At 42.0% G+C, this 14,407-nt stretch overlaps 2 protein-coding genes across 4 annotated transcripts in view; both read right to left on the bottom strand.

Moving 5' to 3' along the window:
• LOC126332740 (juvenile hormone esterase-like) overlaps positions 1 to 14,407 on the bottom strand; it is a 292,229-nt gene that overhangs the window by 127,018 nt on the left and 150,804 nt on the right. The window lies entirely within an intron of this gene.
• The window catches only part of LOC126332772 (juvenile hormone esterase-like), an 83,748-nt gene that overhangs the window by 3,523 nt on the left and 65,818 nt on the right, over positions 1 to 14,407 (bottom strand). Inside the window, exons 7-8 of the mRNA XM_049996655.1 lie at positions 12,713 to 12,885; positions 200 to 353 (exon numbers count right to left, since the gene is read on the bottom strand). Of these exons, the coding sequence (XP_049852612.1) occupies positions 200 to 353; positions 12,713 to 12,885 (327 nt within the window). The remainder of the gene's footprint in view (positions 1 to 199; positions 354 to 12,712; positions 12,886 to 14,407) is intronic.

Raw genomic sequence — 14,407 nt, 5'->3', positions numbered from 1 at the left:
CCTGGTGTGTCGGTGGGATGATTGCCTCAGAACTCACGGAGATTTTTCCAGATAGGCATACCGCTTGTGCATGTACGGTCGTCAAATGGAAACTTTCAGATAGCCCCTTATATTTCGATCCAGAATCGGATTTTAATATTCTCTAATGTGTGCTGCTAAAGAAGGTAGGACATTTTCAAATCCAGAATTACATATTTACCGGCAATATCTTCTTTGGTGAAGACCTTCTTCAACATGTTAAGATTGGTGACGGCGTCAAACTGATAGAAATACACTGGTTGTGCCCCGGCGACTGCAGACTGCACTCGTGCTGCCACAAGGGCGGGGTATACGAAGACGAGATCGCCGCGCAGCTGTAACAAGAGAAAAGTCCTCAGACTGAGATTGATCAACGGCTCGCATAAGTACTATTTGCAGAATCATAGCTTCATTCTCTCATTATGGCTAAAAACTCAATTTATGTTATATAGGCTAAACCAAATAAAACAATGGCTCGGAAGAGGGTCGTGAAACATTACTGCGAAGTGCTGACAGTGGAAGTGTCGAATTCCTATGAGTAGCTTCCCACTCAATGAAACGGACATTGAAGTTTCGTAATTGAGGCCCTGTTTTATACGCTACGTGACATACATAATATATACTTGCAAGAAATATACAGATAAACGATTTTACTTAAATGTATTTTTAGATGCTTTCGACATCGAGGTCTACAATTATAGGACTATCCAGCAAAATTTGCATAAAAAATCCATGAGTACTGGTTGCTGAACATAAACAATTTCATTTATGTAAACAAATTAGCTTTAATCTACTTATTACTTTTTTGCAGAAGAAAAGAGAAAGCACTCTTTATACCAGTTGCCCTACTTAGCCCCGAAAAACACTATTATACCAAAAATGAGGTATCCACTGGAATTCTAGTGAATCGCCACGAACAACCGATGTGTAAAGAAGTAGCATACTGAAGTACTGAGGCATGATGAGGTGCATTACAAGTTACCTCAGTCCACAAATAATTTCGTAATGAGCACCGCAGATTGCAAGTAAATTGAACAAGAACGGACAGCCCTTTAAAGGGAAACCACAGAAGGTGGACAGGCAAATGTAGATACTAGAAAGTAATTGAAAGAAATCTCTGCTAACTGAAGAAATTATTCAACTGATCGACGAAAGCAGGTGCATACAAATATTCATGAAAATGAAGGAAAGCTGCAATACAAGTCTGTTAGGAACGAAACTAATTGGCTACTTCAAAAGCGCGAAAAATTCGAAAGGTATATGGGCATTGAAAGGACAAAATCAGCAAATAAAAGTCAAATCAGTCTTCGATGAACTTTAACGGCCAGTTCGTCATTATTAAGAGGTGTTAAGAACCCAGGTTTTGAAAGCAGAGGAGATAGAGGATAGGTGGAAAGAGTACATTGGAGGTTTCTACGACGGGGAGAAACTATCTGATGACAGAAGTGGAGATCGATAAGGAAGTCGTAGATGATCCATTATTAACATTTAAAACTAACTTGCCAACAAATAAGGCGGAAGGAAGAAGCAAATCTTGTTGCATATACTTTGGAGGGTTATTCTTTCAAGCAAAGCTTGTGTTTAATGTAGCTTCACTATCCAACCTTTTGCGTCTCCCTTCCACCTATGTTTTCCGTACCGTGCGATGGTTAAGTTTTTGACGTTTCTATCTCGAGACGTGGTTTGAAGCTGAATCTCAGTTGACAACTGAACATCTTTACAAAGTTGGGGTGCTCCCTTGGCCTATTGCCTTTTTATCTGTTACCGGCTTACCACAATTGTTTTGCCTACGCTATCTGCAAGTACTCTGATGACTTAAAATTTTCACTCGTTTTGCATAAAAGTTACTCCTCTGTTCATGAGGCTTCCATTGTATGCTGTGCCTTGGGGCGTGTACCCAGAGGTTGCTTAGAGAAGGGGCAGCGTATCGGGCATACCCTAAGTAATTTTAGGCCCGTTCGTCCCATTGTTTTTCCTTCCTTTTAGGTAACACTGAATTATTTGTTGTCTTTTGGTTACACACATTCTAAAGATGTTTATTGCCTGCCGGGTTTGGAGACTGTTTTCATATCACGTTATAGTTGTTATAACACACTGTTTGTGGCATTCTTCAGTTTTGTATGTAATCCCTTAAGAATCTTTGAAGAGATATTTTCATCAATTATCTAATTGTTCTTCAATTGTTTTACCTAATTGGACGGTTTTTTTTTTCCTTCACGTCAATAGGAGTGTTTTCAAAAATCTTGATACGAATGGTGTTGAATCCTTATTTTTCCCTGGCTTTCAATTCCCAGGCAACCTTATGCCAGTAGTACGTACCATGTGGCAAATCGTAAAGGAGGGAATCGAAGCATTCCAGATGAGGTGCTATGAAAGGTTGGTGAGAAATGGTTGAACTCTTAAGATAAGACGTGAGGAGGTTCTACGCAGAAACAGCGACGAAAAGAAAATGGGAATAGACGGATAAAAGGAAGGGATTGGATGACAGGACAAGTGTAAAGACATCACAAATAAAGAAGTTGAAGCAAGAGAGAAAAGCGTGGCGGTCCGGACTAAACCAAGCAGAAAACCGATGGCCCAATACTATGGATTCAATAGATGCCCGTGTTAGTACTCCACGTAATACATAACAGCTTCAGTCTTTAAACTGTCAATAGAAACCCACAATCAACTACACTGCGATTGTTGATGTTACGAATACCAGTTAGTCGTAGTTTTGGGTGTGAGTGACGACGCAAAGGAGATACGCTAGAACACTTCATATTGTTAACGAAAAGCGAAATATGTATGTAATTTTTTGCTGTTTCATTTTTTATGTTCTTGTTTAACTATATCGCTTCGGACAGCGGAATCAAAGGCCTAATTTCGTCGTTGCTACACGCTGCACCAACTAATATGAGACTACGTAGGAAGGCGGCCATATCAGAAACAGTGACGTCACGCTGATAATCCGGAGGAGCGTGAACTGTTGGGACAGTGCCGTACTTCACTTAAAGTAACCACTAACAACATGTTTCGCTAAAGCTGGCTGTGAATTTTGGCCTCTCTCTCACTCTGGTTATTTCTTCGGACTGTTTACGTGCAAGTTGATTAGTCTCTGAGGTGGACACGAACTTTCGTAGTATTATCCTTCCTTGTGTAAATATCAAACACTTTTTTTTTTTTCAAAAAAGCAGATACACAGGTCGTCAGCAGAGGGAGACTGCGACGCTTTCAAAGCGGTTATGTAGAGCGCAATGATCTCGCCCTGGCGTACATCGCAGCAAACTTTACAAGCCGCTTGACGTCGGCCAGGCTTTCCCTGTGCAGTCAGAATTTGTAGCGACGTCTGTGGCTGTGCGTGGCTGTTATCGGCCTAACAGTGATGTGCTTTATGTGGAGTCATACCGATATTCCCGCCCGGCGCTAGAGTTTTGCCGTCTACTAGGCCTCCTCTCAGGCAGCAAACGTCACTCTACGCTGACGGACCGTAGGCGGAGCGTCTGCCGATGTTGTTTGTTATTTTGTGATCGCGACTGTCACGATCGCCAGTGTAGAGGAGGCAGCTAGGTACTGCGTAGAGAGGCCTCGTCTGATATAAATGTGATGCTCTATTGCTTTGGTGCATGACGGTTTCGGACACGGGTTTCCATCATCAGTTCATCCTACTCCGTACACCGAAAAACATCGGAGGTTTTACACGCGTCGAGGAGAACAGTAAACTGCGGGTGGTAACCTCTAAAACCTCTGATATTTGTCGGTGTGCAGGAGAAAAATAAACTTTAGATGGAAACCAGAAATCAAATATTACTTCGGTATTTGCGTGGTAAAACACGGCTATTTCCTTTCAAGTAAAATATCTCCCTAGTTGGGGAATATAGGTAATGGATGAAGTAGTAAAGCCTGTGGACGCCTGGTTGACGACATATGGGAATTCGATCAGGTCATGAGTCGTGCTCATAGTCGTGCAATGTTAAGGCGACTGCTCGCTATAAGCGGGGGATCCGGTTTCGAATTCTGGTACTGTACAATTTTTGATTGTCTTCATTCCGTTATATGGGTGACGACTGTCTACATTCACAAGTGCGAATACATTTCATGTATTTAGACAGATCATCCGCTCTGTTTTGTCGCACCGAATCAGAGAGCTCATGCAGACAGGCAACCCGGTGAACAGATTTGCAAAGCTGTCTACATTGCGGCTTGTCGTAGCTGTGACTTGAATAAACTGCACTTACGTACACTAATGGCCATTAAAACCTTATTACATTTGCTACACCAAGAAGAAATGCAGATGATAAACGGGTATTCATTGGACATATATATTATACTAGAACTGACTAGAACTGACATGCTGACGCTCCTGTCTGCGATGCAGCGTCAGTGGTAACCGCAGCCATGCTCTCCGAGCTGATAGTCCATGCTGCTGCAAACGTCGTCGAACTGTTCGTGCAGATGGTTGTTGTCCAGCAAACGTCCCCATCTGCTTACTCAGGGATCGAGACGTGGCTGCACTATCCTTTACAGCCATGCGGATAAGATGCCTGTCATCTCGACTGATAGTGAAAAGAAGCCGAGGGATCCAGCACGGCGTTCCGTATTACCCTCCTGAACCCACCGATTCCATACTCCGCTAACAGTCATTGGATCTGGACCAACGCGAGCAGCAGTGCCGCGATACGATAAACCGCAATGGCGATAGGCTACAATCTGATCTTTATCGAAGTCGGAAATGTGATGGTACGCATTTCTCCTCCTTAGATGAGGCATCGCAACAACGTTTCACCGGGCAACACTGGTCAACTGTTGTTTGTGAATGATAAATCGGTTGGAAACTCTCCTCATGTCAGTACGTTGTAGGTGACGCCACCGGCGCCAACCTTGTGTGAATGCTCTGAAAAGCTAATCATTTGCGTATCACAGGATCTTCTTCCTATCGGCTACATTTCGCGTCTGTAGCACGTCATCTTTGTGGTGTAGTAATTTTATCGGCCATTAGTGTATAAGGGGCGCTCGAAAAGTATCGTTTTGACGGCGTTGTTGCGACGTGCATGTAACGTAGCGCGACTCCGATGCAGGCGCATAAGCCCCGACATGGAAGCAAGGGTTTAGTGATGCATTCATGTCTTCCCGGCGTGACTGCGGTAATTGTGGACACGTCAACTTTGGCGACATTATTACCAAATGAGTCCCAACGTGATGAATACTCTGTTACTCTTTTTATCTGCCGAAGGGAAAACATCGTTAGACATCCACCTCAAAATGAAGTGTATATGGGGTAGCATGTCTGTCGGAAGCCACCTTTATGGAATGTTGCGCCAAGGGCTGGTGATGCTTCATGGTAACCAACATCTCCATATCACAAATGTCGTAAAGCAGAAGTTACGCCAACTGAACTGAGAGACACTCGAACACGTGCCCCAGAATCCTGATTACCCCTCTTCCCACCATGAGGTCATCATCTTTGATCCCCTAAAGAAGACGCTTGTAGGCTCGACGATTGGTGGATTCCTTTCGGACCGGGGATTGCGGCAGGCAGGTACGGACTTCTTCACGGAGCAGGACACGGTGTTTTACCAAATGGGAATCTTCCATCTGGTGCGTCGTGGAATGTTTGCCTCAATGCTCACGACAATTTGGCCTGACTGGTATACCAGTCCTGGACTGAAAGGCCTTCGAACAGAAATTATTTTACAACCCCTTAGTTAGTCGCATCAAAATCGGTGTACGTACTGAGCACCTGCACCCCGTAGTAGAAACCTTGAGAGAAGCCCTATCACCTGCTATTTTTCTATTTCCTGTATATCTAGTAATTTTTGCAAAATTGTCTTCCAAATGAAAACTTTATAACATACGAGCTGACAAACCCAGCACTAACTCGGTATTCTTTTTGTCAATTTCCTGTTAGAGACTAAAACAAAAAATGCATTGTATTTTTGGTGTAATATCGAAAAAATTTCATTCACTTGTATTCATGAAAACACCTTTTACAATTATGAAACAGTCTTACAAAAAAATAAGTATAATACACACATGTGTAAGTACAGTAAACCGGGCATTTTCTGTACACCGGTCGCAGATGCATTACGGGTCTACATCGCGACTTAGTAAACGTCCAGACGCTTCTTTATAGCTCTAAAGATTGCTATCTTTTTCACCTGAAACTGTTTGCGCTTAACAGTTGATAGCTGTCAAGAACGCTGTCAGCTGTCAGGGATTTCTTTACGTTGACTCGACAGCAGGTTGTCTCAGTAGTAAAGAATAATTGTAAATGCATGATGCATCATTTTTCATGAGTCTCAGTGTTTATGAAGACATACCTCTTGAACTACGTGTCATAAAATAATAGATCTGTGTGGGTACATTCAGTGGCATATGTGGATACTGTCTGTAAAATATATTGCTTGTTGAGATTGTAACAAAGAAGTCATAAATTTAAACGTAATGAATGATGCGGCAGTTTTTCAAGTAGTTCAGTGCTGATTGACGTCGTAAACCGATAATTATGTAGGTACATTCAACGGTGTATGGGAATACTGTCTCTAAAATGTGTCGTGAATAGAGTTAGTAGCAACAAAGTAACAGATACAACCGACATGCAGAATGCGGTATTTTTTCATGCGTCTTACTGTTTATGACGTCATATCTTCTGAAATGTGCTTGGCATTATGACATAATTTAATAGGTGCATTTTGTGGAATATGTTAATAGCGTCTACTACGTTTCTTGCGACTAGAGTTAGTAGCACAGAAGTAATAAATTTAAACGTCATGCACGTTGCGGCATATTTTCACGCATCTCGTTGTATGCGTCATACTTCTTGAGCTATATTACGTAGGTGGTTCGTGCCCCCATAGAAATTCTTGACTGACACAAGAGGCTGTGTATACCAAGACTGGTTGAAATCGGCCCAGTCGTTTAGTTTTATATTTCTACCTACCTACATACACAGGTATATACACTGACGCAAAACATTATGACCACTGCCCATCGCAACGTTGGGTTGCACCTGGTGACATTGCGGGCACGTGACGCGGTAACAGAAGTATGTAAGCGGAACAGACACGGACAGCGAAGATATGGGCTGAAAATGGGGAAATCCATTGAGATAAGATACATTGACAACGGGCAGATTATTATTACGCAGAGCCTCTAAACGATTATCTCAAAACAAGCGAAGCTGGTGGAATATTCAAGTGCTACTGCCATGAGCATCTGCGGAAAGAGGTGAAAGGACAGTGAACCCACCACTAATCTCTCAATGGTTCGATCTTCACCACTCTTCACGGAACGTGCGGATCGGAAGTTTGCTTGCTCTGTACACTGGATTAGGTGCTCATCTGTGACATCTCTGCCGAATGAGCACAAGGCTTGTGCACGCACAAGTGTTTCGGAACACACTTTTCATAGTACTTTGTTGAACGTGGAACTCCGCTGAAGACTGCCCTTACGTGTTGATATGTTCACCTAACGACATTGTCAGTTACGACTGCAGCGGGGACGGAGCCATCGGGATTCGACGGTTGATCAGTGGAAACACTTCGACTATCCGGGTTAATCAAATTTTCTACACTAGATTGATCGTCGTCTCCACAAAAGCCGCCACTGAAGTGAGCAATGGCTCGAAACGAGTAGCGCGGCATGAACGCAGCCTGGTGGGAGCAGCATTATGCTGTGGGAGATATTCTCCTGGACTTGCGTCGTATCTATGATGGTAATCGAAGTTGCGGACCAACTGCGTGCCTTTGTTTTTGATGTGTTCCCGACAGCCACGTCATCTTTCAGCAGTGTAATTGTCCGTGCCTCGGAGCCATAACCATGATACAGTGGTTTTAGGTGCATTAGGATGAACTCACATTGATGTCTAGGCTACAATATTCACCTGATATAAATGCTATGGAGTCGTTATCGGGTGCCATTACTGAGTACGTAAATGACACACTGTGATGCACGTGTTATCCGTACCGCAGCAGTACTGTGTCTACAGCAAACCCAGAGCATGTATTCACTCCTAAAAATCCGTTATTCTTATTGCGACAGCTGTTAGCGTGGGACGACATGTGTAACTTCCTTTCAGAAGGTTCCTCGTAACCACAAACGTAAGATATTTAAAGAACTGTACATTCTAAATGTAATAAAGTCTTCAGATGAGAAGGAGGTGAGCGGAAGTAAAGAACAAATAATAAAATGAACAAAATTAATGACGATCATCCACTAGTTATGAAGAAAGGAAATTGGAGCGCCATTTTTTCACAAAGTGCCCTTTTCGGTGTTGTTCTGTTCTCGGTATTTGTTGCTTGTTCCTTGACTTCATCAGGTGAAAAATCAAGTAGAAAGTCTTTCAAACATGCTTTAGTAGATGGATTATGGTCTTTAGGCCAAAATATAGTTTACTCTGATGTTCCAAAATTTAAGAATGTGCTTTTTGTTCATTTCAGTTCAACCAGCTTAAACCTAATGTTGTATTTCTGTTCTAATGTTGTATATCTGTATTGTGTACCTGTGGGCTAGGGGTAGCGTCTTTGATTCACAATCAAAAACCTCTTCGGTCCCGGGTTCGATCCCCGCCACTGCCTAAATTTTGATAAATAATCAGCATTGGCGGCCGAAGACTTCTGGCATAAGAAGTCAGCCTCATTCTGCCAACGGCCTTGTCAAAGAGGGCGGAGGAGCCGATAGAGGTTCAGCGCACTCTCTTGTCCTAGGGGTGGGAAATTGCCCCTAAAGGCAGAAGAATCAGCAACGATCAACGACATGAGGAAGCAGAAGGCAATGGAAACTACTGCATTAAAGACACGTAACGTGTATGCACAGGACATGTGGCCTGTAGTTGAAGAAGTTCAAATGGCTCTGAGCACTATGCGACTTAACATCTGTGGTCATCAGTCGCCTATAACTTAGAACTAATTAAACCTAACTAACCTAAGGACATCACACACATCCATACCCGAGGCAGGATTCGAACCTGCGACCGTAGCAGTAACGCGCTTCCGGACTGAGGGCCTAGAACCGCGAGACCACCGCGACCGGCAGTTGAAGAAGTGTCATGATGATCTCTCCATTGGCAAAAAATTCTGGAATAGTCCCCCATTCGGATCTCCGGGAGGGGACTGCCAAGGGGGAGGTTACCATGAGAAAAAGATTGAATAATCATCGAAAGGATAATGTTCTACGAGTCGGGGCGTGGAATGTCAGAAGCTTGAACGTGATAGGGTAACTTGAAAATCTGAAAAGGGAAATGTAAAGGCTAGATGTAGTAGGGGTCAGTGAAGTGAAGTGGAAGGAAGACAAAGATTCCTGGTCAGATGAGTATCTGGTAATATCAACAGCAGCAGAAAATGGTATAACAGGTGTAGGATTCGTTATGAATAGGAAGGTAGGGCACAGGGTGTGGTACTGTGAACAGTTCAGTGACCGGGTTGTTGCAATCAGAATCGACAGTAGACCAACACCGACAACGATAGTTCAGGTATACATGCCGACGTCGCAAGCTGAAGATGAACAGATAGAGAAAGTGTATGAGGATATTGAAAGGGTAATGCAGTATGCAAAGGAGGACGAAAATCTAATAGTCATGGGCGACTGGAATGCAGTTGTAGGGGAAGGAGTAGAAGAAAAGGTTACAGGAGAATATGGGCTTGGGACAAGGAACGAAAGAGGAAAAAGACTAATTGAGTTATGTAACAAGCTTCAGCTAGTAATAGCGAATACCCTGTTCAAGAATCACAAGAGGAGGAGGTATACTTGGTAAAGGCCGGGAGATACTGGAAGATTTCAATTAGATTACATCATGGTCAGACAGAGATTCCGAAATCAGATACTGGATTGTAAGGCGTACCCAGGGGCAGATATAGACTCAGATCACAATATAGTAGTGATGAAGAGTAGGCTGAAGTTCAAGACATTAGTCAGGAAGAATCAATACGCTAAGAAGTGGGATACGGAAGGTCTAAGGAATGACGAGATACGTTTGAAGTTCTCTAACTCTATAAATACAGCAATAAGAAACAGTGCAGTAGGCAGTACAGTTGAAGAGGAATGGACATCTGTAAAAAGGGCCATCACAGAAGTTGGGAAGGAAAACACAGGTACAAAGAAGGTAGCTGCGAAGAAACCATGGGTAACAGAATAAATACTTCAGTTGATTGATGAAAGGAGGAAGTACAAAGATCTTCCGGGAAAATCAGGAATACAGAAATACAAGTCGCTGAGCAATGAAATAAATAGGAAGTGTAGGGCAGATAAGACGAAATGGCTGCAGGAAAAATGTGAAGACATCGAAAAAGATATGATTGTCGGAAGGACAGACTCAGCATAAAGAAAGTCAAAACAACCTTTGGTGACATTAAAAGCAACGGTGGTAACATCAAGAGTGCAACGGGAATTCCACTGTTAAATGCAGAGGAGAGAGCAGATAGGTGGAAAGAATACATTAAAAGCCTCTATGAGGGTGAAGATTTGTCTGATGTGATAGAAGAAGAAACAGGAGCCGATTTAGGAGAGATAGGGGATCCAGTATTAGAATCGGAATTTAAAAGAGCTTTGGAGGACTTATGGTCAAATAAGGCAGAAGGGATAGATAACATTCCACCTGAATTTCTAAAATCATTAGGGGATGTGGCAACAAAACGACTATTCACGTTTGTGTGGTGAATATATGTCTGGCGACATACCATCTGACTTTCGGAAAAGCATCATCCACACAATTCCGAAGACGGCAAGAGCTGACAAGTGCGATAATTATTGCACAATCAGCTTAACAGCTCATGCATCGAAGCTGCTTACAAGAATAATATACAGAAGAATGGAAAAGAAAATTGAGAATGCGCTAGGTGACGATCAGTTTGGCTTTAGGAAAAGTAAAGGCACGAGAGAGGCAATTCTGACGTTACGGCTAATAATGGAAGCAAGGCTAAAGAAAAATCAAGACACGTTCAGAGGATTTGTCGACCTGGAAAAAGCGTTCGACAATATAAAATGGTGCAAGCTGTTCAAGATTCTGAAAAAAGTTGGGGTAAGCTATAGGGAGAGACGGGTCACATACAATATGTACAACAACCAAGAGGGAATAATAAGAGTGGACGATCAAGTACGAATTGCTCGTATTAAGAAGGGACTAAGACAAGGCTGTAGCCTTCCGCCCCTACTCTTCAATCTGTACATCGAGGAAGCAATGACGGAAATAAAAGAAAGGTTCAGGAGTGGAATTAAAATACAAGGTGAAAGGATATCAACGATACGATTCGCTGATGACATTGCTATCCTGAGTGAAAGTGAAGATGAATTAAATGATCTGCTGAACGGAATGAACAGTCTAATGAGTACACAGTATGTTTTGAGAGTAAATCGGAGAAAGACGAAGGTAATGAGATGTAGTAGAAATGAGAACAGCGAGATACTTAACATCAGGATTGATGGTCACGAAGTCAATGAAGTTAAAGAATTCTGCTACCTAGGCAGTAAAATAACCAATGACGGACGGAGCGAGGAAGACATCAAAAGCAGATTCGCTATGGCAAAAATGGAACAGAAGAGAATCGAAGCATTTGAGATGTGGTGCTATAGACGAATGTTGAAAATTAGGTGGACTGATAAGGTAAGGAATGAGGAGGTTCTACGCAGAATCGGAGAGGAAAGGAATATGTGGAAAACACTGATAAGGAGAAGGGACAGGATGATAGGACATCTGCTAAGACATGAGGGAATGACTTCCATGGTACTAGAGGGAGCTGTAGAGGGCAAAAACTGTAGAGGAAGACAGAGATTGGAATACGTCAAGCAAATAATTGAGGACGTAGGTTGCAAGTGCTACTCTGAGATGAAGAGGTTAGCACATGAAAGGAAATCGTGGCGGGCCGCATCAAAGCAGTCAGTAGACTGATGACCCAAAAAAAAAAACTTGTGTTGTCACGTACGTAATGTAGTGCCTCAATAGTAATGACAAAAACTACTGACATTTTTAAGAGTGTGTCTGTGTGCAAGATGTAAGCTGATTATTACAAAGAATAAACCAGCAACCAGCCATGTTAACAATGCTATTTATTTACAGAACCATCGCCGTTAACGGTTACGAACTGACAGTTTGTTTTCTGGCGGTAGTTCACATTACATTAAAACCGTTGTTGTTTATGTTAGTCCTTGGAAAAAAACAGCCAGCTAATATAAACAACAAGGATTGTAATGAAGGTAACCATATTTGTTAGAAACTGGTAACGGCAATAATTGTGTAAATACGAGTACATAACATGATTGTTGTTATCTTCTTTGGGAGAATCAGCTTTCAAAAACATCGTTATTGGCGCTTGGACCCAGTCCGTTTCTTGGTGTGACACTTAGAACGTTCTTAAAGAAGTATATATTTTCTAATTTGTTTCGTTATTGTTTCTCTGATGCAGCGTGCAGCATATTTCTGTGAGGTAAATATTGTCAATCTTTTGGGTACAAATAAGCCACGTACAAACAGAGAGAAACTGTTTTTACATTCTACTGATTGTTGACAAATATGGCCTTTAAGACGTTTTCGCTTCCACTCTTTCATTGCATTAGGCTATAGTGGAACACTAGACTTGTGCGTTCTTTCATTCAAAAACATTTTTTTACAAATTTTCCCAACATTTCCCTGAAAAATATTGAGTGTGTTTCGTTGTAGGAAAATAATACTTACATTTATAAAGTATGTATAAGAAAATAAGGATATTATTAGCTTGTCACTTACATCAGCATACATTTCTACGGTTGAATCTTCCAGGGGCTGGTTTTCAAAGTAGAATCTCTTGATGTCTCGAGCAATGGTGATGCGTTCCTCCCTCTTTACGGGGATGCTAGCTGGCAGGAGCCTCTGGAAGTTTGCGTTGAGCTCCCGCATTGCTCCCTTGTTCTCCGTCAGTTCTGGTGAACGCAATTAAAAATTCTCTTGTATTGGACCTTACAAATGACAAGAATGAAGTAATCTTTCGCAGGGGGAGAGAGGAAATATATTTGGGAATGTTTCGGAGAGGTGGGAAGATTACAGCTGGATTACATCGTTGACAGATAGAGGTTCCGGAATCATATATATAGTAGTAAAGTATGTCTTGAATCATAATTTAGTAAAAGGTAAGTTGTATTACAACCATAGGTACAAGAAAAGTAATTGCGAAGAACTACTTGAGCCTGTCAACTAAAGAAGGAAAGAGTGGAATATAGCAAAAGCCACTTACGACTAAAATAAATAGAATGTGCAGGAAATCCAAAATGAAGTAGCTGCGAAAAAATATGATGAAACCAAAAAAAGAAATGATCGTCGGAAGAGTTAACTTAGATAATGGGAATGTAAAAATAATGGGGAAAGTTTTACGGTAACGTTGGAATATTTACACCAATTTTTCGGAAATTATACCAAAGGTTTAAGAAATTATTTCCTGATTCAAAATGGAGTATGGATCAGTTAAAGTTGCTTCTAAAATTGGAAGGCTTTCAAGTAATTACGCTCACATAAAATAAAAAGTAAGGGTGGAAACATTGTCAGTGCAACGGGAATTCCACTGCTAAACACAAAGGTGAGAGTAGATACGTTGAAAGAGTACACTGAACAACAGGGAGCATTTGTATGGTTGCGTCACTGGAGAAGAAATGTGAGTCGAGAAGGAAGACATGAGTTGGGGGGACACAGTATTGGAATATAACGGAGGTTTACCTGATTTGCAAACTGGTAATGTAGAAGGGCTTTATATATATTTCCATCCGAATTTCTAATATCAAGGGGGATAAGTGGCAAGCAAATGACTGTTTAAACTGATTTATGGAATTTATGAATGTGTTGACATATCATAGAATTTCGGAGAAGTACCGTGCATACTGTGCTGCCGTATGCTATCGCCAGTACACCGGTCGGAAAAAATATAGCGCGAAGATTGATAGTACGCGCTCGATTAAGTTCGCGAATAACGAGAGACGCCACAGTCAGACTCGGAAGCAACATGCCACCAACGTCCTCTCGACCACAAGTAGTTAGATCGCCTCAGCTGACCGGAGGGCCTCAGTCACTCACTAACTCGGTCACTAGGACACTGATTCGATTCACTATTCCACTTGACGTCTATCAGTGCATATCGCAGGTTGTGACAGTCCGTAGCGGCTAGATCGAGGCTGGCAGGAAGAGTAAAGAGTGTATTAGCAAGAGTATGGAGGAGCTCGTACCACAACACATGGACTATTAAAGTCGAATATTTTACTTGCTTTTCTTGTGTTTTAGCTTGCAGGAGTGATCATGTTCCTCTTTGCTTATTTGTTGTTGTTCTCTTGCACGTATTCCAGGATGGAAGCCACGAAAATATACTGGCCATTAAAATTTCTACACCACGAAGATGACGTGCTACAGACGCAAAATTTCACCGACAGGAAGAAGATGTTAAGATATATAAATGATTAG

The sequence above is a fragment of the Schistocerca gregaria genome, chromosome 2 (assembly GCF_023897955.1).
Source record: "Schistocerca gregaria isolate iqSchGreg1 chromosome 2, iqSchGreg1.2, whole genome shotgun sequence".
Taxonomy (NCBI): domain Eukaryota; kingdom Metazoa; phylum Arthropoda; class Insecta; order Orthoptera; family Acrididae; genus Schistocerca; species Schistocerca gregaria.
This window is presented reverse-complemented; position numbering and strand designations above follow the sequence as displayed.